Source organism: Psammomys obesus, unplaced genomic scaffold (assembly GCF_907164565.1).
Source record: "Psammomys obesus unplaced genomic scaffold, mPsaObe1.curated_primary_1811, whole genome shotgun sequence".
NCBI classification, from domain to species: domain Eukaryota; kingdom Metazoa; phylum Chordata; class Mammalia; order Rodentia; family Muridae; genus Psammomys; species Psammomys obesus.
In genome coordinates this window covers 5,328,853-5,353,781 of record NW_026589447.1, presented here as the reverse complement: position 1 = coordinate 5,353,781, position 24,929 = coordinate 5,328,853, and the positions used below count along the sequence as shown (strand labels likewise).

At 38.0% G+C, this 24,929-nt stretch overlaps 1 protein-coding gene across 5 annotated transcripts in view; it reads left to right on the top strand.

Annotated features, from left to right (window-relative positions):
• Positions 1–24,929, top strand: part of Heph (hephaestin) — a 130,972-nt gene that overhangs the window by 13,479 nt on the left and 92,564 nt on the right. For all 5 annotated transcript variants that reach the window (XM_055605076.1, XM_055605078.1, XM_055605077.1 and 2 more), the window contains 6 exons: positions 1,801–2,013; positions 3,933–4,115; positions 5,529–5,783; positions 6,842–7,010; positions 16,265–16,401; positions 18,745–18,876. In XM_055605076.1, coding sequence (XP_055461051.1) covers positions 1,801–2,013; positions 3,933–4,115; positions 5,529–5,783; positions 6,842–7,010; positions 16,265–16,401; positions 18,745–18,876 — 1,089 coding nt within the window. The remainder of the gene's footprint in view (positions 1–1,800; positions 2,014–3,932; positions 4,116–5,528; positions 5,784–6,841; positions 7,011–16,264; positions 16,402–18,744; positions 18,877–24,929) is intronic.

Below are 24,929 nucleotides of genomic sequence, written 5' to 3'. Positions count from 1 at the left end.
TATATATATATATATATATATATATATATATATATATATATGATGCTAGTCAGCCTTAGAAATGAAAAAAAATATTTTGTTTTATGACAGCATAGAGTAACCTAGAAGGACACCATGTTGAGTAAACTAAACCAGATACAGAAAATAAATACCATATGGTTTTGTGATTTTTGTTATGTATGGAATATAATGTAATTTTTCTCATAGAAGTTGAGAATCACAGCTACAAGAGGCTAGAGGAAAGAAAGGGTAAAAGTGAGAAGAAATTACTCAAAATTCAATGTCACTGATAACAAGAATAAGTTTTGGTGTTTTGTTGCCTGAGCAAGTAACATACACATATACTTTGTAAATCATAACAGAGTAAATAGTATTATGGGGATGCACATCTGTGATTTCAGCAGTTATTGGGCAGAGGCATAAGGATACTTAGTTTCCTGTGTCAAACCAGCAAACAGCCCCTTTCACCTAATCAAATTGTTAGAAAAGAGAAATTTTAATGTTAAGAAATAAAATTATTTGTAGTCTTATTTTCTCTACAATGAGAAAGTAAGCCCACTGATCATGAATTTGATTTTAAGCTAAAGTTCTCTGATTGTAGACTATTTGAATGTCAGAGTGCTTGAGTGTCGTCTCGCTCTTAGACTGAGTCTTCTTACATAACCTAGACTAGTATCTTAACTGGAGAGTCTCCATTTCCTAGGTGTTAATAGAACTGTACTGCCATGATGTTTCCTGAAAATAGCTTTTGCCAAATGATTTCTATTTTTCTCAGAACTCTTCTAGTTATTTTAATTTTACTTAATTTTAATGTTTTAAAAGGAAGTTATCAAACTCACTTACAATCCGTCATCTCTTCTTCTCCAATACTGTCCCTATCCTCACATTGCTATTCCTTCTTCCCAACTTCATACACTCCTTTTCTTAAAGTCAACTTAGTACTACACTTAGTGCTGCCAGGATGTACATAGCTTGAGGGCCAGTAACTGTAGCATGAGTAACCTCTCAGGGGCAACATTCTGAAGAAAACAGACTCTCCTCTTCCAGAAGCCATCATTTGCCATTAATTCTTTAAATAAGGGTAGAACTCCATGATTCCTTTCCCTATTTGTGCCTCGATTCTGCTTTCCCTGATCTTTTGCAGGTCTCAAGCATGCAGTTTTTGCCACTGTGAGTTCATGAAAACATCTTACACCTGAAAGCATCTCTCAGACCAACAAAGGAGCTTCTTTAGTAGTAGATAGCCATTAATGCAGAAACCAAAAACTGATCAATATGCAGAGAATTGGGAAGTGAGGAGTACTCAGTGCGAATTGGGACATCTATATTGTACCCCATCCCCAGGGCCAAGGAATCAGTCAGGAAGAGGATGCAGAAAGATTGTAACGTCCAGAGATAGTGCATGACTTACAGTGGTATCTATCTTTTGCCCGTTGTTGATGTGAGGACTGAGGTGAGGAACACTGTAGTCTTGAATCTTAGGGTATAATATTCCTCAAGACCTGACTTACGTATCCCACACCTTTTTCCATTTTCCAATTTAAGTTATTATTGTTTATGTGTATATGATGTGTTCAGTGTATGGGGGGTGTGTGAATGCCACAGTATGCATGTTGAGAACAACTTTATGGAGTTGATTTATCCTTTCAAGCTTTACATGGATTCTGTGGATTGAACTCAGGTCACTGGGCTTGCCTTTACCTGTTGAGTGATCTCACTGACTCATGCCTTCTTTTTAATTCTCTATCTGCTATCCTATTACTCACTCCAGTACTAGACATGTACATTTTTATTTTATAGGCTCACTGTACCCAGATGGTTCTTCTGGGTACCTGAAAGCTGATGATTCTGTTCCCCCTGGAGGCAGCCATGTCTACAACTGGACTATTCCAGAAGGTCATGCACCCACTGGTGCAGACCCAGCATGCCTCACCTGGATTTACCATTCTCATGTAGATGCTCCACGAGACATTGCGACTGGTCTCATTGGACCCCTTATCACCTGTAAAAGAGGTACTTAATCAGACAATAGCCCTAAGATACAATTTGGGACATCTCTGGGAAGCAGTGTGATATTTGAACCAAGATTATATTGAGCAGCAACCTGAGTGGTACCCATTTATTAGCTTATCAAACTCAGTTTCCACTGTCTATTTCATTGCCTTTAACAGACAAATCCAGACAAGGCAAACACTGTCACTGAGCTACAATCCTGAGCCCAATGGATCCTTTTTACTACTTAGTGTTGATTATGATTATCATAGGTATTCTTGAGTAACTGGCATATAATTTTTCCTTGTGTGAGAAGAAATGGAGTAGGGATAGGAAGAGTGCCTATTTAGCAATGCACAAGACCCTCCCTCGTTTCAATCCTCAATATCACCAAAACAACCAGATTTTAAAATCAATTTCCTGGCTTTTAGCTGTAGATTAGAACAGTGTCACATGCTGTAGTGAAGTGTATTCCTCACCTTTTCTAAATTCTTAACTTGTTCATTTATCTAGAAGAACCCAGATACTAGATTATTTAGACCTAGAATAATTGATACTGTTTCGGGTACCTGTTTTTAAACTGTCCTGTATCTTATGTTTCTAGGACATCTAAGCTTTACAATGTCATTTAAAATTTTTTTAGGTATATTTTTTTAGGCATGCTTTCATTTTCACATATGAAACATTTTTTTTTCTTTGTATTTCTAATGTTTCCTGGTTGTATAATTAAATTTACTATGGGTCTTTATTGTATTCTGCAATGATTTCTTCATGTATTTATATTGAGTTAATCTTGAAAGTATCCAGTATTCTTTGAGACAGAGAGTATCTGTAGCAAACTAGAGTGTGTTGCTGCACACTGTAACCCTAGTAATTGGGAAGCCAAGGCAGGAGGGTCACAGATTTAAGGGTAGCCTGAACCTGGGCTACTTTGTGAAACACTGTCTTAAGAAGACCAAAAATTAAATCAAACAGGAAGACAAATGCACCCAAAGGAGGAGTTCGAGTGTGGTAAATGATTGGGGAAGAATAAATTGTCTTGAAATATTCAAACTCTAAATACAGTTTTTAATCCATTGACTCTGGTAGGTATTTACACGTCTATATTTATATTAGTTCTCTTTTTGTAATCTTAGTTAAAAAATGTTTAAGGGGGGGTGCTAGGATTCAAACTTAGGGCTTTATTCATGCTAATCACGGACCAATAACCCATCTGTAGATGTTGCAGTTTTAAAATGCTGAATACTTGAAAAGTCCTGATTAACAATTCTTTTAGACCATTATGTATAATGCAATTAGTAACAAAATTGGATTTTTAGCAACTTGTTTTTCCTCTGTATTTGTTGTATGTACCTTCTCTTTGTAATGATGTTTTCACTGAAATTTTACCCAATGCTTGAAATTTATGTACTCCATTTGCTTTTATTTAGTTGCTATTCTAAAACATTAAATCAAATTTTAAAATCTTAAAAAAAAAACCTCACCAAATAATTCCACTACTTTTGTGTTGTTTCTTATTTTGCTTTTAAAATTCAAATTAGTAATCATGGCAGCCAACTCACATTTGAATAAGGTAAATGATAAGAACTTAGTTATGGATCAGATGGAAAGTGTGGCCTTTAGGATTCTGCTGCTTATTTGGAATGGGTTATCATTAAAGAGTAGTCATGTTTAAAGACCAACGGATTGTAAAAATTGGGTTAGGTCTAAGCATTAGATTGAAGATATAGACAAGGATGATGGGAAAGAATTATTTTTGAATCTGTGTTTCCCCCATTTATGTCAGATTCATACCTGGCAAACTTGGAAATGAAAAGTAGCATCAGAAACATTTTCTGTTGTTGACAGACCTTTAAGATCCTCTTGCCTCTCTTTTTATTTTTTCTTATGAGAACCCCTTTGTAGCCTATCACCAAAGATCATGTTTTATGCTTGTCCAGGGACCCTGGATGGTAACTTCCCACCTCAGAGGAAGGATGTGGACCATAATTTCTTCCTCCTCTTCAGTGTGATAGATGAGAACCTTAGCTGGTACCTTGATGACAATATTGCTACATACTGTTCAGACCCTGCCTCAGTGGACAAAGAAGATGAAGCCTTTCAAGAAAGCAACAGGATGCATGGTGAGCTAGGAGGAAGTAGCTGCACTGTGACAATGGAGACTCTTATGGAGAGTTTCCGCTAGGCCTAGTATTGTGTTCATTCACACACATGATCCTTTATATTCTTACAAGACCGAGAATAGGTGGAAGGAGCAAGGGTATGTGGATTTTCTGCTTTGTCTGAAAATACTTAGGATCATAACATTATGGATCAAAAAATAACACATCTCAAATCTCAGTTCTGATCTTTCCAGTTGTGTAGACTGTGCCCTGGCCATTAAGTCTATCTTTCTCAAAGTGTGAAAGAGCCAAGATTATTGATTCTGAATCACATATAATAAATATACTTAGTCACTTAATGAGTGATCCAATCACATAAGTAATTAATACTACCTTGATTTTCAAAGAATGCAATATAGAAGAATTATCTACTTTGTAGAGAAAAATGACCACTTTTGAAATACCTTCCTTATGTTGTACTTTTGGCTTATTTTTTTTTTTTTAATTGGGGAGAGCATGAATAGAGTCCCCGACTACCACAAATTAAGCAGTTGGGATCAGCACATCTAGAGTGCAGTGAATAATTTATCTAGACAAGAATTGATTATATTGATTAAATTAAAGATAAAAGTAAGGAGCTTTAAGTCATGAGCAGAGAACTGATTTTAGGAGTAGAAATATCCTGACTTTGTTATTGTTAGTGAAGGAAGTTATTTGCTACTTTTGGTTAGAGGAATGCACCCACAGCCCCCCCCCCAAAAAAAAGAGCCAAAATCTCAGTGGAGAGATATAAAGGATAGATTAGCTAGGTTTCTCTTATCTTGGGTTTTATGAAAATGTATTACGGTAGCCTTGATGGTCAGGTAACTTAACACTCATACTGTGGAAATTTTAGAAGGAAACTAGCCAGAATGGAAAGAATGGCTTGGAAAAATCTCACAGAACTTCCTGAGATCATTGGATTTGGAATATTGATTTTATTACCTAAGAGAGTTATGTGGTTTTTTTTAATATTTTATTTATACAGTATTCTGCCTGCATGTACACCTGCATGCCAGAAGAGGACATCAGATCTCATTATAGATGGTTGTGAGCCACAATGCAGTTGCTGGGAATTGAACTCAGGACTTTTAGAAATACACTCAGTGTTCTTAACCTCTGAGCCATCTCTCTACCCAGAGAGCTATAGTTCTTAGACAGAAGTAATTTCACTTCTTTATGTATTGGTTTTCTCAATTTTGTGAATAGGAAAAATGATATTTGCTTGTTCATTTTAATTATTCATAACATTTAAGTGAAAAAGCTGTATCTTTAATGCAGTGTGCTCGCTCCTTCAAACTTCATTTGAATGCTATCTACTCTTTTTGTCAGATAGTAACACTTTTCTCATTTATCTGTTGTTTCCTAATTTCCAATTTTTTTTTTTTACTGCAGCAATCAATGGGTTTGTCTTTGGGAACTTGCCAGAACTAAGCATGTGTGCACAGAAGCATGTGGCCTGGCATTTGTTCGGCATGGGAAATGAAATAGACGTCCACACAGCTTTCTTCCATGGACAGATACTGACTATCCGTGGACATCGCACTGACGTTGCTCACATTTTCCCAGCCACTTTTGTGACTGCTGAGATGGTGCCCCAGAAGTCTGGAACCTGGTTAATTAGCTGTGAAGTAAACAGCCACTTGAAAAGTAAGGTCTAACATTTTTCACACTTGGAATACATGAGGGAAATGTCGTTTATAGTCAGTGGGAAGCATGAATACAAGCTTGGAGCCATCTGTCTAATAGGTTTCCCAGGCTTCTTGGTGTAAAAAACTAGACTGAAGTCAGATATTTAGGTTATTTCTTGAATCTGCCAGTAATGTGCTGGATAAATTTAGGAAAAAAAATGAGGTTTGATCTTCCCAATAAAATTTAACCGAAAATTACTTCAAAGAGGACAATAAAAGTATGTTTCACAAGGTGGTTGGAATTTTAGATGAAGACAAAATGAAGAGCACTTGAGACAAGACCTCACATATGTGCTCATCAGAAACTAATAACCCTTAAAATAAAATAAAATAAAGAAAATAAAAAAACCAGTATCTCTTATTTTTCCTTTATATTTCAGGCTTCTAATATCAAGGAAAATGCCTTCTTAGGAGATTTTGAGACAAGAAAGAGATAATAGAGTTGAGCAGCATGCATATATTGTTAAGGAAATACAGATAAGTGGAATCTGTTATTATTTTGATTTAAAGTAATATTATTCCTATTTAGAGAAAATATCTAAAAACTACATTTTCTAATAATTACACATCTGAAGTTTTGTCTCCTTGTATAAGAAAGGGCTTATTGTTTTCCTTGCTTCCCAGTTTATAAATAGCGTCCCTTCTTTTAGACTTGATACACGTATATGCCTCTTGAGGTAGACTTCCTTATTCTCTTCATTAATAAAAGATGTGTGCTCAGACTGAAGGTTTACCTAAGGTCTTACAGATAGTGATACATATTTAGCTTAAACTTGAGTCTCCTGACCTGAGTCTCTGTGATGTTGCTGCAATGTAGATCTTCTGCAAATGCAACGATGAGATCTGGTAAATGTGTCAGTGATTGCCTGGGCTTAAGGAGTCAGGAAAAATGGCACAGGATAGAAGTAAAAAGACTAGAAGAGGACGAAAAGAGACAAAACAAGGAAAAGAAGAGTATATACTCTAAATAGAAATTATAGCAGTAGAAAGGGAAAGCTATGTTTTTCTTTCCTCTAGGTGGCATGCAAGCCTTCTACAAAGTTGACTCTTGCTCCATGGACCCACCTTTGGACCAACTCAGAGGCAAAGTTCGTCAATACTTCATCCAGGCCCATGAGATTCTATGGGACTATGGTCCATTAGGGCATGATGGGAGAACTGGGAAGAGTTTGAGAGAGCCTGGAAGGTAAGAGACTGAAGTCTCCTGTTCCTACTCCTATCAAAAAACCTGTTATACTACTCCTTGAAATCTCTCTTTACTTGGAGGGTCACAATTTTGCCCAGATACAATTGCTGTTATGGACCCTGTGGCTCTCTTGTTTGCATTGTGTAGCAAGCTTTTTAAAGATTATGTCAATTACTGTTTCAAATAGAAATTGAGGCTGTTTTTGCCTCATATATGGCCATGTATAGAAGGGAAAGCCAAGGTGGGAACAGTTTTGCATCAATTGAAATGACTTTTCTTTTTCAATCAATTATTTGCTTGCTTCCTTCCTTCTTCCTTACTTCCTCCTCCTAATCTGAAGAAAATATTGGAGTATGGATATAAAAAGCATGCTAAGAAATATATGGGAAAAGAGGCTGCTTGTAGTGATTCCATGTCCATCCACTTGTAGGAACATGTCCAGGTTCTTTTCCTTTACACATGACCCATATTCACAAAAGTTAAAGCAGAAGGTTAGGTCTTTACTCAGTTCCTGGGCCTTCTTTTCAGGTCATTGACAATGCTAGTTCTTTCAGAGAGGTGGCATTTCATAGATAACTAGGGCAAGATATGGGAAAGATACTTGGATACCATTCTTTTAGTAATAAATGGAATAAATACAGAGAAACCTTAAAAGTTGGCACTGGCCTTCTGGAATGGCAGCTGAAAACTCCATCTTGGGTTACCTACTAATGGGTTTTCATGTGAGAGTGAAGGATATATTTTTATTTTAATGACAATGGGTCTAATTATGATTCTTTGACTGGGCCTTTAACTCTTGGGCTCAAGTGATCATCCTGCCACAGTTTCTAGAGGACTACATGCATCTGGTGACTGTAAGTATACACCAGTGTGACCACCTAAATATTCCCATGATAAATGAGAATAAAAGATTGGAATTACCTGAGAATAACTTAGAACAGAAGAAAGAGGGTATTGTAGTGATTGATCTTGATTGACTGGTAGGTGGAATAACAGCAACTGGCTTGAGAGTCATTCACTCTACCTGTGCGGAAATCACAGATAGGCAAGTCTACAGAAGATTTTGTTTCTTTCAGAGTCTGACAGCAGCAAGTGATGGCAGCAGACTGATAGAAGTATCAGAAGTATCACCCTTTTATATTGCAGTCCTTATTCTGGCCTCAGACATTGGGCCACTTAGTCGCACACAGCATACAGATTTTTAGCCTTTGGCAACAGTTAATTTTTTCTTTATTAATATATTTATTCAATTTACAGCCTGTTCACAGCCCCTTCCCTCATCTCCTCTGAGTGCCACCTTCCCATTCCCAACCCCCATCTCCTGTTTCCCTTCTCCTCAGATAAGGGGAGCCCCACTCCTCATGGGTACCAACCTGCAGTGGAACATCAAGTCTCAGCATTACTAAGTGCATCATCTCCCACTGAGGCCATACAAGGCAGCCAGCTAGGAGAAAGGGATCCAATTTTATGTTTCTTAGTCCAGAATCTGAGGCCCTTAGCCTTGAAGATTTAGAAGCTCTTTGGGACTCTATTGGTAGCCAGGGACTCCATGGGTTCTTTCTTCTGGCCTCTTTCATCCTGCTCTTTCAAGTCTTTTTACTTCCATTTCTTGTCTTTTTTTTTTTTTTTTTTTTTTTTTTTCCGGAACTGGCTACTTTCAAACCATTTAGTTGTTTCTTCAGCTGTCATTGTTCTCTGCAAAAACATGGGGTATCAATCAATATATGCTGGAGCCAGGTTACATCTGGGGCACCTGCTGGTGCTTATGAGTCAGTACTATTCATAAACTGGACATGGGGAATGGTGGGGATCTTTTAGGAATAGGGTATCTCCTCTGACTGAAAGCAGAATCCTTGCTGATGTGTGGGACCCGTAGCGGAATTATCAAATATTCTGCAGCTGTGTTGTTGGTACTTCTGGGTGAATTTCACCCTTTGGGCACTGCTACTGTGCAGGTGTAAGATCTCCACATACGCTACTTCTTCAGTTATCAAATGGCATTAGCTGGAGTTTTTTCCCTGGGAATCCTGGCCCTTGGCTCTCAAAGTACGCACTGGTTACATATAGGTATTTTTCTGAACTCCACCTATAAATATGGCAACAGCTTCTGGGACTGCCTTCAAGGCTGCTAATTGTTTAGTTATTAAGCAACAATGAAAGCAGCAGCACTTTGTACCTGGAAGCCTGGTGCTTAGCAATGCATGCCTGTTTGTTCAGAAGCAACACTGGGAGGAAAGTTGGTGCCAAGTAATGCTGGATTTGTACAGCTCCTGTGAATGGGTGGCACTGGATGGTAATGGATTCAAGCAATACCTGTGTAGATTTTTCAGCTGCCAAGCACTGACCTGGATTAAGTTCCTGTCAAACGCAGGAACTTGTTTAACTTCCAAACAACCAGGCAATGCCTGGATTAGTATGGGGGCTGTGGTATCAATGTTTATTTCAAGGAAGACAAACTTGTTAGTCTAGTCTCCTGCCACTGCCAATTCTTCATGCTACTACTTCAGACCACAAAACAGAAAACAGGCTAAATGACAACTAAAGAGAAAAATTTACCAGAGCCAAGGCTGCAATACAGAACAGGAAGCACAGTACAGTGTTTTCCAGCTGACTTTCTGAGTAGTCTAAACTGCCTGATTCCATAGTCTGAGAAGGTATATTTAGACAAATTATAGGCATTTGATTTCTCAATCATAGCTTCATTTTGCAATTATCCCAGTCATTTAAGCTATGTTTTAGATCAGCCATAATACTATCCCCCCGTGGAAAGGGCTCCCTATTTGTCTAAGGTGGAAATGGTTTATCAAGACTTCTGATTGTAAAAAGTCTGGTACAAACTATTTCAGACAGTCTTGGCTAGAACAGTACCTCTAGGAGCCAGGACAATCAATTGTAATCTTTGTGTCTCATGGCATCCATAGTTGATGACGGTACAAGTATAGTCTGGCTGGCTGTTAGACTAATAATACTCCTTATTTTTTTCCATAGCAGCTCAGGCAGCAAGGCTTTTAATAGTTGCTAATTGAAAAGTCAGATTGGCTCATTCCCAATGTTTTTGCTTGTTTCTTGGAAAACAAATTTCAGAAGGGATCACACTGTAAATGTACAGAGCTTATTTCCAGTAATAGCAGTGACTTTTATTTTATATTTTACTTTTTAATTTTTTCTTACGGGTTACATATATGATTCCCAACTTGTTCTACCCTAACTGCTCTTTTATCACTCCTTCCTTCTCCCATTAGTATTCCTTATTTTCCTGAACATTTAATTTCATTTATTCCTGATTTTACTTTTCTATCATATATATGTGCATGATTTTATGTGTCTATAAAATATAGAAATCAGAAGATAGAAAACTTATAATATTTGTAGTTCTGAAACTAGTTTAATTAGATTAATATGGTTATCTGTAGTTGTATCAATTTTTATTCAATTACTATAACTTCATTCTTGACTGTGGCTACAAAAATTCCATTGTGTATATATACCTTATCCATTCTTGTCTCATTGGGCATATAAGTTGGTTTCATAGCATAGCTAGTGTGCATAGTGATTCAGTAAACACTGGTGAATAAGCATATCTGTGATATGTTGATTTGTGTTCCTTTGTGTAAATGCCCTTTGTGTAAATTATAGTTTATTCACTTTGTATCCTCCCTGTAGCTCCCTCCCTTCACCCCTCCCAAACCCACCCTCCTTCCCCCTTCTCCACCCATGTCCCTCCCCAAGTCCACTGATAGGGGAGGTCTTCTTTTCCTTCCTTCTGATCCTAGTCTATTAGGACTCATCAGGAATGGCTGCATTGTCTTCCTCTGTGGCCTGGTAAGGCTGCTCCCCACCTCAGGGGAAGGTCATCAAAGAGGAGGCCAGTCAGTCCCTGTTCCCATTACTATGGAACTCACTTGGACACTGAGCTGCCATGGGATACATCTGTGCAGGGGTTCTAGGTTATCTCCACTCAAGGTCCTTAGTTGGAGCATCAGTCTCAGAAAAGACCTCTGGGCCCAGATTTGTTGGTTCTGTTGCTCTCCTTGTGGAGCTCCTCTCCTCTCCAGGTCTTACTATTTCCAACTTCTTTCATAAGATAACCTGCACTCTGCCCAAAGATTGCCCATAAGTCTCAGCATCTGCTTTGATACCCTGCAGGATAGAGTCTTTCAGAGGTCCTCTGTGGTAGGCTCCAGTCCTGTTTCTTGTTTTCTCCCTCTTCTGATGTCCATCCTCTTTCTGAATGGGGATTGAACTCTTATCCAGAATCTTCCTTTTTGATTAGTTTCTTTAGGTATACAGATTTTAGTGTGTTTATACTTATGAGTGAGTATATACCCTGTGTGTCTTTCTGCTTCTGGGATACCTCACTCAGGATGATCTTTTCCAGTTCCCACCATTTGCCTGCAATTTTCATGATTTCCTTGTTTGGTATTGCTGAGTAATATTTTATTTTGTTATTTTATTTATTTTTTTTTTGAGACTCTTCCGTATTGATTTCCATAGTGGCTTGACTGGTTTACATCCCAAACCACAGTGTATAAAAGTTCCTTTGTGTCCACATCTGAATAAACATTTACTATTGTTTCTTTTCTTGATGAGTAATTTTCTACCAGATGTAAGATGAAGCTCAGTGTAGTTTTGAATTGTATTTCTGGGGTGACTGGTGAGGAAGAACATATTTCTATACATACTTATTGGCCATTTGCAGTTCATTTTTTGAAAAAAGTCTGTTCAGGGGCTTGTTGTATCGCTCAGTTGGGAATAAGACTTAATGAGGATATGAGTTGGAACCTCCAGTACCTACTAAAAAGATTGGCATAGCTACTTGTGCTTATAAACTCTTACAATGGGGAGTAGAGAGAGGCGGATCCTAAAAGCTACCCATCCTAATAAAGGGGTAAGCTTGTGACTTATCCCAAGGCAATGAGGTGAGACAACAAGAGTCCTCCGCTGGACTCTACATGTACATACAGGGGCATTTGCACCACGTACTTATATGCATCATATGCATAGACACTCCACACATATAAAAGAATTTTTTAAAAAGACAACTTGTCTGTTCATTTTAAACCTCACTTATTGATTGTGTTGTTTGACTTTTTCATTTTTTTTGTGGGCTGTTTGTTTAATTGATTCTATCTATTAATCCTTTGTAAAATGTCAGCTAGCAAAGACTTTCTACCATCATGTAGGGCTTATCTTTACTCTTTCTGTTGTTGTACAGAATTTTAAAATTTCATATGTTCCCACTTCTCAGTGTCAGCTTTTATATTCTGAATGACTGTTGTTCTCAGAAAACTATTATCTATGGCTATACGGTTTTAATATTTTCCTTTCTTTACCCGCTAGCAGTTTCAGAAATTCATGGCTTACATTAAGCTCTTTGATCTGTTTGGAGTTGATTTTTATGCAGGATGAGAAATAGAAATCTAACTTAATCTTCTACATGTGGACATCCAGCCTTGCTGGCACTAGTTGTTGAAAAGTCAGTCTGTTCTCCAACATGTATCTTTGACATCTTTATAGAAGTTCAGGGGCCTGTAACTGAGTCTGTGGGCTTCTTATATGGATCCTTCATTCTGTTCCATTTATCTGCATGCCTGTATTTGTTGTAGTATCATTCTGTTTCTGTTTTTTTTCTTAATGATTGAACAGTTATTTTAATTTTTTGCCTTTGAGGTTATAATTACATCATTTTCATCCTCACTTTCCTCCTTCCAAATCCTCCCATGTAACTCTTCTTGCTCGTGAAAATCCATTTTTTTAAAATTATTGTTATACCTTTTTAATGTAATTTGAAATCAGTTATTGTGATACCTTTAGCATTATTTTTTGTGTTCAGGATTACTTTGGTGGTCTGGGATCTTTCATGCTTTGAAATGAATTTTAAGATTATTTTTCCTGTTTCTGTGCAGGGTGACAAAATTTTGATGGACATTGCAATGAATCTGTAGATTGATTTTGGTAGCATAACCATTTTCACAAAATTAATTCTTCCTGCTCATGAGCATGTTAATTCTTTCCATCTTCTGGAGTCCTATTCAGTTTCTTTTTTGAGTATTTGAAAGTTTGCATTATAGAGGTTGTTTGCTTCTTTGGTTACATTTATTCCATAATAATTTTGGAGGCAATTTTGAATAGGATTGCTTTCTTGATTTCTTTCTCAGCATGTTTATTGTTTCTGTATAGGTAGACTACTGATTTTTATGTGTTAATTTGCATATGTTGAAGCATAACTGCATCCATGTAATAAAGTCAAGCTAATTAAGGTAATGGCATATTTGATGTGTTACTGAATTTTCTTTGTGAGTACTTTATTAAGAAATATGGCTCCTATGTTTGTTGTCAACAGATTGCTGTATGATTTACATTTTTCTTTTTGTGTGTTTGTGCCTTTATATGGTTTTGGTATTAGAGAAATACAGATTATGCATATAGAGTTTGATAGTGTTCCTTTCTTTAAATAGCAGTGGGTTTTTAAACAAACAAACAAACAAGTGAACAGATTTTAAGATTGTTTAACATCTTCTCAGTGCCTATGGAGAGTGTTCCATATGGATAATGGTTCATAATAGCTGTGCATTTGGTTTTGAATGAATGGCTTTTGTTAAGTGTACAGCAACTAGGAATAAAGAATAAAACAACAAGTGGAAGAGAGATGGTAGAGCATCTGATCAGACATTTATATCATCCAAAAGGAAACTAGCTGGGCAAACCCTGGGAACAAAAACAGTCAGCTGGAGCCTCTGACCAGCACAGAGGGTCCCCAGGTAAAATGTCTTCACCTTAGTGAGACTTCTAATTACCTGTTCCTAGTTTTTGTATCATATTATATTTTTACATCATAGAATAAGCAGAAGCTGAATCTTTTGCTCTGGGATGGTGCTTGGGAATGATTTGTTTCCTAGCTGTGTTCAAGGACACAATGTTTTTACTTTAACAATGTACCCTCCTTCTGTTCTCAAGAGCATGGTGTTTTTATTCTTGTCATGCTGTTCTCATTTAACTTTCACAGAGGGCTGGGGTATCAGCCTGTCCCTGGACAACTGGTCTTGAAAAGACTTTAAGACAAAATGGCTTAGGTCTGAAAAGGTAGGGGCAAACCCTACTTTCAGAGTCAGTTTCTCAGTGATCTTAAAGGGCATTTGACAATTTACTAATACTATGTATATTACAGAGAGACAGTCTCTTCATTTATGTAGAGAAATTTGGGGTGTATTTGGAATAAAGATGGCCTTGTAATGACAGGATATAATGAGTTATAGGGGGAGTTATTGAGGTTGCCTGGTGCCAAGGAGGCTAGATCCTGCTCCTTCTACCAGCAGTTTGCCTAGAATTTGCAGAGTATATTAGTGGTGCGTCTTTATTTTTTTTATTTTTTTGAGGACATAAAAAACATTTTGACCATATTTCTGGCAAAAGAGTTCTATGTCCAGCGATTATAGGGTGACATCATTTAAAGACTTTTATTTGTGACAAGATAAGAACAGAGGTTCTTTGCTAGCTGTCCAAGGAGAAGCAGGTAACAAACCTTTGAAACTCCCAAGAAGAAAAGATCTAATGAGCTTAAATTACCTTAAATATACCAAGAAACACAGATATGTAACTATAGAGCAAGTGATTATGATTCCTAGAGAAACCAGTAAACGGACATAGTTTTTGAGGGTGGCTATTCCCTTGGGGCAGCACCAGAGAAAGTCTGCCTATGTGGTAGGAGAAAGGAACAACTATTCCAACAAGATATTCATGTATTGCTGAACATGAAAAAATGATCTGGAAAAAAAATGCACTAATCATGTAAAGATGGCGATCTCAAAAGTAACTAAAGGGAATAAAAGCTACCAGTATACATCCAATGCCCAGTTGCTGGAGACTATATAGAGTGGAAGTGTCAGTAGAGCTCCGCAAGCTTCTTCAAGTGAATTTGGACAGAGAAGACTGTTGGGAAGCCCAAGATAACCTTCAGAGCTTCCTTTTCTGTGCCTCAGGAACTGGGTGGCAGCGTATCATTTCCTAGACCTCAGTGCTAAACAGGAGCCACCTAGCCAAGCAAACAGAACATGAGGGCATAATGAGCTCTTCTAAAGTAATCAGTGAGTCAGAGTTCACCACCAATGTGGAAATTTGGCTAGCTGATTGTCGGAGGCTGGTGTGGAAATTCAACAACCTCCAGGGGAACAGCAATACCCTAATCTTCATTGTAGGTTCCCGGCCAGCCATGCTGCCATCAGCTTTGCCCTCATGACTGCCTTATAAGCAAAAAGTATTCGAAGGAAGCCAACCTGTCCATTGCAGACATCATGCAACATTGCAGCAGTTAACATAATCTCTCTAGCCACTGTCTCAATTCCCTGCTATGTTGCCCAAAGGTCAGCAGCTGTGCCTCATGAAGATCACCGTTTCTGCTCCCTGTTTACACCTAGCAATTAAATGTCATATGCTCTCCGTTGCTCTGGGTTCTTAGATTTTGGATATTTACTTTCTCTTTTGTTGCATTTTTTGGGTTTTCATGATAATCAGTGGGTTTCAAAGAAAAAAATGAAAAGAAAAAAGATGAAGGAAAGTAAAGAAGAGCTACAGGCTGTGTAACTCTGGAGGGCTGAACTAGTCAGTATATAGAACTTAGAAGCAATAGTAATTCAGCCTTCTATAAAGAGTAACTCCAATTATGAAAATATATTGTAGTACCTCCTCAAAAAAGGGGGTTTGTCTATATGAGTGTGTATATACCGTGTGTGTCTTTCTTCTTCTGGGAAAGCTCACTCAGGATGATCTTTTCCAGATCCCACCATATATCTGCAAATTTCATGATTTCCTTTTTTTTTTAAATTGCTGAGTAATATTCCATTGTGTAGATGTACCACAATTTCTGTATCCATTCCTCAGTTGAGGGGAATCTGGGTTGTTTCCAGCTTCTGGCTATTACAAATAAAGCTGCTACAAACATGGTTGAGCAAATGTCCTTATTGTGTACTTGATCCTCTTTTGGATATATGCCTGGGAGTGGTATAGCTGGATCTTGAGGAAGCGCTATTCTTAGTTGTCTGAGAAAGTGCCAGATTGATTTCTGGAATGGTTGTACTTTGGAAAGGTTCAAGCAGAAGCTTTGTACAACCTAATAGTACTATAACCAGAGGGTCTTCATTGTTATTAACTAATCTAGGTGGTTCATAACGATCTAGAAGTTTGTATGCTAATGGATGAGGTGGGAGTCTACTTGATACTCTGTGAATTCATGTAACATTTACCCTCTTACATGTCAGTGGCTCAGATAAATACTTCCAGAAGAGTTCTAGTCGAATTGGAGGTACTTACTGGAAAGTTCGCTATGAAGCCTTCCAAGATGAGACATTCCATAAAAGCATTCATCAGAAGGAAGAACAACATCTTGGAATACTGGGTGAGGAATCTTTAACTCTTAAAATTCATGAACTAGAGACAAATAAATGAGGAAAACTTTTAACTTTAGATTGTTGGTGACTCAATGGAAGATTGTGTAAATTCATCTCCAGAGCTGAGTCCCAAGAAATGAGTGTTTGTAAAAAATGTCATAGATCTGAGTGTGTTTAAAAATCAATAGGTCTTTTCAAGACAGGTTTTCTCTGTGTTTCCCAGGTTATTCTAGAACTTATTCTGTAGACCACGGTAGCCTCAATGCCAATAGAGATCCTCCTCCCTTTACTCTCAAGTGTTGGGATAAAGGGAAGTGCCAACACAGCCAGGCTGGAAAGTTTTTTTTTTTTTTTTAAGATTTATTTATTATTTATACAGTGTTCTGGTCTTCCCCTATCAGTGGACTTGGGGAGGGGCATGCGTGAAGAAGGGGGAGGGAGGGTGGGATCGGGAGGGTAAGAGGAAAGGACTTATGGGGGATACAAAGTGAATAAAGCGTAATTAATAATAAATAAATAAATAAATAAATAAATAGATAGATAGATAGATAGATATATAGATAAATAAATAAACGACAAAGTATAATGTGCCCTGATATTAGATTAGCACAGACTAGCAAAATTAAATAACTATAGCTCCAAGAAGATTTATGACAAAAAATATTTTAAAAGATAATATTGAGTGAAAGAATACAGTTAGTACAACTATAAGCCCTTTTTTGAAAACATGGGCAACTTGTTAAAAAACATAAATTTGGGGTAAAGGAGTTATGTCTGGGCTGTTTTCCCAATTTCTCAACTGGAAGTCTTGCTCAGTTACAGGAGATAGCTGGTTCAAGGGCCTTATCCTCCATTAGTAAGAATCTTAACTATGGGTCACTCTCATAGATTCCTGGGAATTTCTAAAAAATATAAATCAATAGGTCTTTAAGCATAGTTACATAGAATTTTGCTGTAAGACCTTTGAGAACCTTAGGTTTATTTTTGTTTATGATAAATGTTGAAGATGAAAATGGAAATCATATATTTCTCAAATTTGCACTACTAAAATATTTTGGAAACATTTTTTATTACAATTATTGTACAGATTACATTCTGCACGTTGCCTCTGTAGGGTACTATTGAGGTACTATTAATAAGCAGGAAGGTCAGCCATAATCTTGATAGTCTAGATCCAGATTACTAGGGATGTTCATTATTATTAGGGATACAGAACTAAGCTTGTTGTAACATCTTGGAAGCTACATTTAGAAGGTCTAACATACAGTATTGATACTGGGGTGGGGTATAGGTGGGGTTTAATCACTTCCTGGAACCAAGAAATGAAATAGGTTACATGGGAGAAAACTTTGGAAAATAATATAATATTCCAGGAATATTTACTTGCAGTTGATTCTGTATTGAAAACATTCTTAGACAGGGAAATGTGAAGAGAAAATATCCTTCCTAGAAAAAGGAGGTCTTGGTGTATGTGAAGGAGTTTTTATTGGCTGCTTTTCTGTATGTATACCCTGTTGTTCAGTGATGAAGACCATATAGAAACTGAGCTAGGAAACCCAGCTAGAATGTCTAATGTCAGAGTAAAGTAGGTATAAGCAGTTAGGCTATTGTCTTTGTAGCCTTGAAAGTGATCCAAGTCAGATTGGAAGTGATAATGAATAGTGACACACACAGAAGTCTAGAGACTATCTAGTTCAGGGCCTGCATGCTCTTCGCTTATAATTTGGTTAAGATTTTGTTAAACAGCTGGGGGCAGTGGTTTACAGCTGTAATCCTAGTACTTGGGGAGGCAGATGCAGGCTGATCTCTATCTCTGTGAGTCCGAGGCCAGCCTGGTCTACAAAGAGAGTCCAGGACAGCCAAGGCTACACAGAAAAACCTTGTCTCAGAAAACAAAAACAACAATCAAACAAAAAGAAAGAAAGAAAAGAAAAGATTTTGGTTAGTTCAGAACTTAGTATCTGCTAGGAAATTTAACTATGGGGCAACAGAAAATAAATTCAGGACAAATTGAATTGGTTCTGACTGTGGGGTGGAACAGTCATTCCCTTAGATTTTGGCTCTGAAATTGCTTTTTGAATTTTTATAGGTCAAACCTTTTTCTCTGAGGTTATTTCATCTGTGAAATGGAGGTAATAGCCCATCCTATGTATGCCTTCGTGTAATATGTGAGGATTACAAGAGACAGTGGATTTACAGTGCCTTTTATTATCATAAATAGCACCATTCTTAGAATATATTAGTTTTAAAGAAAATAATTTCCTATGTTCAATTATATCTTCTCTCCTGACCCTTTTGCTCCTATTTTTCATCAGTTTTCATTCTCATGGTCTCTCTTTCCCATTTTCCAGGACCAGTAATAAGGGCTGAAGTGGGTGACACTATTGAGGTCATCTTCTACAACCGTGCCTCCCAGCCATTCAGCATACAACCCCATGGCGTGTTTTATGAGAAAAACTCTGAGGGTACCGTGTACAATGATGGTAAGCTGCAAGGGTTTCCAAAAGTATAGGCTGTTTGTGGCTCTAGAAATAAATGAAGAAGAAGAAGAAAGAGCAAAGTTTGGCATCATTTCAATGAATGAATGAATGATGATATAGTGAAGCAGAGCTTACTCATTAATAACAGAAAACTATTTTTATGGAATTTGCCAAAGCCAGATTTACCTGTGACTTTTTAAAGTACCTTTGCATGACTATATTTTCATGGATAATTTCTAAAAATTATTTTAAAAAATATGTGTATAATATTACAAACATTGTGAACTTTTGAAAAATAAAAATATATAAAATTATAAAATAATCATTCATGGGCAAATTGTCATGTGTGTTTTTATATGACTTTTAATATTTTCTGTAATTATAATATATAATTTTATATTATATTTTTCAAAGTACATAATGTGAACACTCCTATTTACCTAATTATATGCATAAGATTTTATAATAAGAATGTAGTTAAGTATATGTTTATTTTGGTGCTGAAAATAGAACTCTGTACTTTGCCCATGCTGGATATACCTGTGACTTCAAAAAATGTATTTTTACAAGAATATATTCTCAGATATTTTTTGAACAAATTTTAAATTAATTAATTTATTTATTCACCTTACATCCTAGTCATAACCCCTGCCTCCTCTCCTTCCAGTCCCATCCTCCCTCTTTCCCCATCCTTCATTCTCTTCCCCTCGGAGAATTGGAGCCCCCCCCCCCCCCCCCCCCCCCCCCCCCCCCCCCCCCCCCCCCCCCCGGGAATGGGGCCCCCCCCCCCCCCCCCCCGACACCAACTCATCCCAGCACATCAAGTCACACCAGGGCTGAGCATGTCCTTTTCCACAGTGGTCTGGCAAGGCAGCCCTGAGCAGGGAAGTGATCAAAATTCACACAACAGTGACAAGAGGTGACAGGAGTTCCACAAGAAGACCAACAGAGCCAACTAACCAGGTCCCAGGGGTGCTTGCAGAAGCATCAACCAAGGACCATGCATGAACTGGACCTAGACCCCTTACAATGAAGTAGCAGATGAGCAGCTTAGGCATTCTGTGGGTCCTCTAGTAAGGGAAGTGTGGACTGCATGGGGCATGGACTCACTTTCCAGCTTTTTGATCAATTTCCCCTGGCAGGACTGCCTTAACAGACCACAGGGAAAGAGGACAAGTTCAGTCCTGATGCAACTTAATGAGCTGGGGTGGATGAAAAAAGGAATTCCCCTTTTCTGAGGAAAAGCAGAATGGGGAGGGACAGAGAGAGAGGGTGGGACTGGGAGAGGAGGAGGGATGGGGCTACAACAAGGATGTACAATGAATAAAAATAAAATAAAATTAGCTTATCTTGTAACAGTAATAAAATTAGACATTGTCTTATATAGATAACCTTTCTTTTTTAATTTTTTAAATTTTTATTAAATACAGTTTATTCACTTTGTATCCTAGCTGAAGCCACCTTCCCCATCCCCTCCCAATCCTACCCTTCTTTCCTCTTCTTCTCCTATGCTTCTTCCCCAGTCCACTGATAGAGAAGGTCCTCTTCCCCTTCCATCTGACCCTAGTCTATCAGGTCTCATCAGGACTGGCTTTTTTGTCTTCCTCTGTGGCCTGGTAAGGCTGCTCCCCACTCAGGTGGAGGTGATCAACGAGCCAGCGCCTAAGTTCTTGTCAAAGATGGTCCCTGTTCCTATCATTAGGGAACCTGCTTGAACACTGAGCTGTCTGGACTACTTCTGTGCAGGGGTTCTAAGTCATCTCCGTGCATGGTCCTTGTTTGGAGTATCAGTCTTAGGAAAGACCTCTGTGCTCAGATTTTTTGGTTCTGTTGCTCCCCTTGTGGAGCTCCTGTTTCCTCCAGATCTTTCTATCTCCCCTTTCTTTCATAAGATTCCCTGCACTCTGCGCAAAGTCTGGCTATGAATCCCAGCATATGTTTTGATACTCTGCTGGGTGGAGTTTTTCAGAGGCCCTCTGTGATAGGCCCCTGTCCTGTTCCCTGTTTTCTCCCTTTTCCGATGTCCATCCCATTTGTCTTTCTGAAGGAAGACTGAGCACCTTACCCAGGGTCCTCCTTCTAGGTTAGCTTCCTTAGGTGTACAGATTTTAGCATGATTATCCTATATTATATGTCTAATATCCACTTATAAGTGAGTATATACCATGTGTGTCTTTCTGCTTCTGGGATAATTCACTCAGGATGATCTTTTCTGGATCCTACCATTTGCCTGAAATTTTCATGATTTCTTTGTTTTAATTGCTGAGTAGTATTTCATTGTGTAAATATACCACAATTTCTGTATCAGTTCCTCAACTGAAGGACATCTGGTTTATTTCCAGCTTCTAGCTATTACAAATATAAAGACTTTAGTTAAACAACAACAAAGCAATTAATCCAATTAAAAAATTGGATACAGCGATAAACAGAATTCTCAATAGAGGAACATCGAATGAATGGCAGAGAAACACTTAAAGAAATGCTCAACTTCCTTAGTCATCAGAGAAATGCAAATCAAAACAACCCTGAGATTTCACCTTACACCCATCAGAATGGCTAAGCTCAAAAATTCAAGTGACAACACACGCTGGAGAGGGTGTGGACAAAGAGAAACCCTACTCGATTGCTGGTGGGAATGTAAAGTCGTACAACCACTTTGGAAATCAATTTGGTGTTTTTTCAGACAAATAGGAATAGTGCTACCTAAAGACCCAGCTATACCACTCCTAGGTGTATATCCAAAGGATGCTCCAGTGTAGAACAAGGACATTTGCTCAGCCATGTTCATAGATAACCTTTCTTAAAAGAGAAAAAAAAAAACCTGCAACAGAGTCCTTGTCAGAGATAGCCCCTGGTCCCCTTACTAGGGAACCCACATGAAGACCATTGGGTATATATATATATATGGACCTAGGTCCAGTCCGTACATGGTCCTTGGTTGGTGCTTCAGTCTCCACAAGCTTACCCCCCCCCAGGTCTAAGATAATTGACTCTGTTGGAGTTCTTGTGGAGCTCCTGTCCTCTCTGGGTGCTTATTATCTTTTCCCCACTCTTCCACAAGGTTCCTTGTGCTCCACCCAATGTTTGGCTGTGGGTCTCAGCCCCTGTTCAATCCTTTGCTGGGTGGAGCCTCTTAGAGGGCAGCTATGCTAGGCTGCCATCTGCAAGCATAGAAGAGTGTAGTTAATAGTGTCAGGGATTGGCTGTCTGATGTGGTGTGTCCAGGCATTGTGGACATTCACTCAATCTCTGCTCTAACTTCATCCCTGCCAATCTTGTAGGCAGGGTAAATTTGGGTTGAAGTTTTTGTGGGTGGGTAGGTGTTCCCATTCTTCTACTACGAGTCCTGTCTTGTTTGAGGGTGGTTTCTTTAATCTCCATGTCCCACACTAGTAGGGGTCTCCACTAGAGTCACCCCATATTCTTCCAGGAGCCTACCCTGTCACAGGTCTCCAGTGTGTCTCAGAGATGCCCCAGGCCACAGTTTCTCTTCTCTCTGCAAGCCCTCTGTCTTCCTGGCCCCACTCTCATAAGATCCCCACCCTCATTTCCTTCAGCTCTCCCTTTCCTACCCTCTTCCCTCTCTTCAAGCACTTCCTCTGTCTATTTTATTTCTTTCTCAGTGAGATTCATGCATCCTCCCATGCGTGCTCCTTGTTACTTAGCTTTTTTGCGTCTGTGAAAAATAGTATGGTTATCCTGTACTATGCGGCTAATATCAGCTTATAAGTGAGTACATATCATGCGTGTTTTTCTGGGTCTGGGTTATGTTATTTAGGATGATCTTTTCTAGTTCCATCCATTTGCCTGAAACCTTCATGATTTCTTTGTTTTGATAGCTGAGTAGTATTCCATTGTGTAAATGTGCCACAATTTCTGCATCATTTCCTCCATTGAGGGACATTTGGGTTGTTTCCAGATCCTGGTTATTACAAATAATACTGCTGTGAACATAGTTGAGCAAATGTCCTTGTTAAATGGTGGGGAAGCTTTTGGGTATATGCCCAGAGTGGTATAGCCGACTCTTGATATAGCTGAGTATTCCTAATTTTTCTGAGAAACCTCCAGATTGATTTCCAAAGTGGTTGTAAAAGTTTGCACTCCCACCAGCAATGGAGGATTTCCCCACTTCTCTCTACATCCTTACCAGCATGTGCTGTCACTTGAGTTTTTGATCTTAGTCATTCTGATAGATGTAAGATGGATTCTCAGAATTGTCTTGATTTGCATTTCCCTGATGGCAAATGATGCTGAGCATTTCTTTAAGTGCTTCTTGGCCATTTGAGATTTCTCAGTTGAGAATTCTGTTTAGCTCTGTACCCCATTTTTAATTGAATTATTTGGTTCATTGGTAATTAATTTCTTTAGTTCTTTATATATTTTAGATATCAGCCCACTGTCGGGTGTGGGGTTGGTGAAGATATTTTTTGTTTTGTTTTTTTAAGACTTGAGTATTCTACATTTATTCATTTGATTCAACAAATGCTGCTTGGGTTTCAGTGGGCTGAGTGCTAAATCAGGTGAGGACCAGGTTGGCCTCACCCTCTAGACATCAGGTTTCTTCATGTGGTATATCTGAGTTCCCAGAAGTACAGTTCTGGGCATAGAGCTTCTTTCAAAGCTTTGCTAATCTTCTGTCCAAATGTGGTGTCTGTTTCCCTCATGTTGGCTCCAAGTGAGCAGATGACAAGTAGAGCCCCACAGAACTGATACTTTCTATCTTCTGGAGCTGAGCAATAACAGAGGACAGGACTCTTTCTACCTGCTTTCCTTTGTGGGTCCATGCTTCGTTTTTTAAGAAAATCTCAAAACATTCCTTTTTACCAATACTCAGGAGCCAGGTGCTGGGGTGAAAGCATGCTAGCTCAGGAGAGGCAGAGAAAGCACACAGCTGACCTTCCTCATCAGATAACATTCCAAAAAAAAAAAAAAAAAAAAAGCAAACTCCCTTCCCCATGCGTTCTCAAAACAAAAAACAAACAAAAACAAAAACAACTGAATGATCTTCACTTCTGTTTCCTGTCTGGTGAAGATATTTTACCAATCTGTGTGTTCTTTTTTTTTTTTTTTTACAGTTTCCTTTGCCTTACAAAAACTTTTCAGTTTCATGAGGTGCCATTTATCAAAAAATATATTAATATAACATTTTAATGGCCATGCAGAACTCTTTAACATGGATATTCCATAGTTTATTCACCTTAGCTTGTATTGCCCAGGCATATAACTTTTTTAAAAGTTTTAAATTGCTCTAAATGTTAATTAAATAGTAATTAATAGCTCTAATTAAATAGTAACATATGAATGTGTACATTCTAGCTTCATTTCTTTGAGTTACATCACATGACATAATCTTAGAAGTGAGATTATTGTGTAATTGGTGTCTTATTTTCCCTGATGATATTATTATATGTTCATTCTAAGATAAACATATAAAAAGCACTGAATGTCAAAGTTGCTAACAAATATAAAAGAGCTTTTCATAAGGCATTCAGATCTTGTTCTTTTATGAAGTCAATATTGAGAAGGGGGTAAAATTATGCAGGTAACAACCAAATGGAACCTGCAAATTCTACTGATCCTTGATGTAAAAAATAGCTTGATGAAACATTCAAAATTCAGCTAGGAGGGCACACATGTAATAGCAGTATTTTAGTGGCTGAGTTTTACAAGTTTGAAGCTATCCTGGTTTTATAAAATAAGACTGTCAAAACAAACAAACAACATAATAACAAGCTTGGTAGGGTGGTTCATGTCTATGATCACAGCAGTTGGGAAACAGACAAGGATATCCAGGATGGCTGAAGCTCTTCTACGATACTACTCAGTTCTAGGCTACCCTGTTTTATTTAGTAAAATTCTGTCATAATTTTTTTTTTTTTTTTTTTTTTTTTTTTTTTTTTTTTTTTTTTTTTTTATGAAACCAAGCAGAACCTTTCGGGATAACTTAAAAAGTTTGGGCATAGATTAGTCCTTGCATGATGTTAAGGAATTTCTTACTTGTGATAATGATCTTCTAGTAACACAGAAGATAATTTTTTTCAAGACAGGGGTTCTTT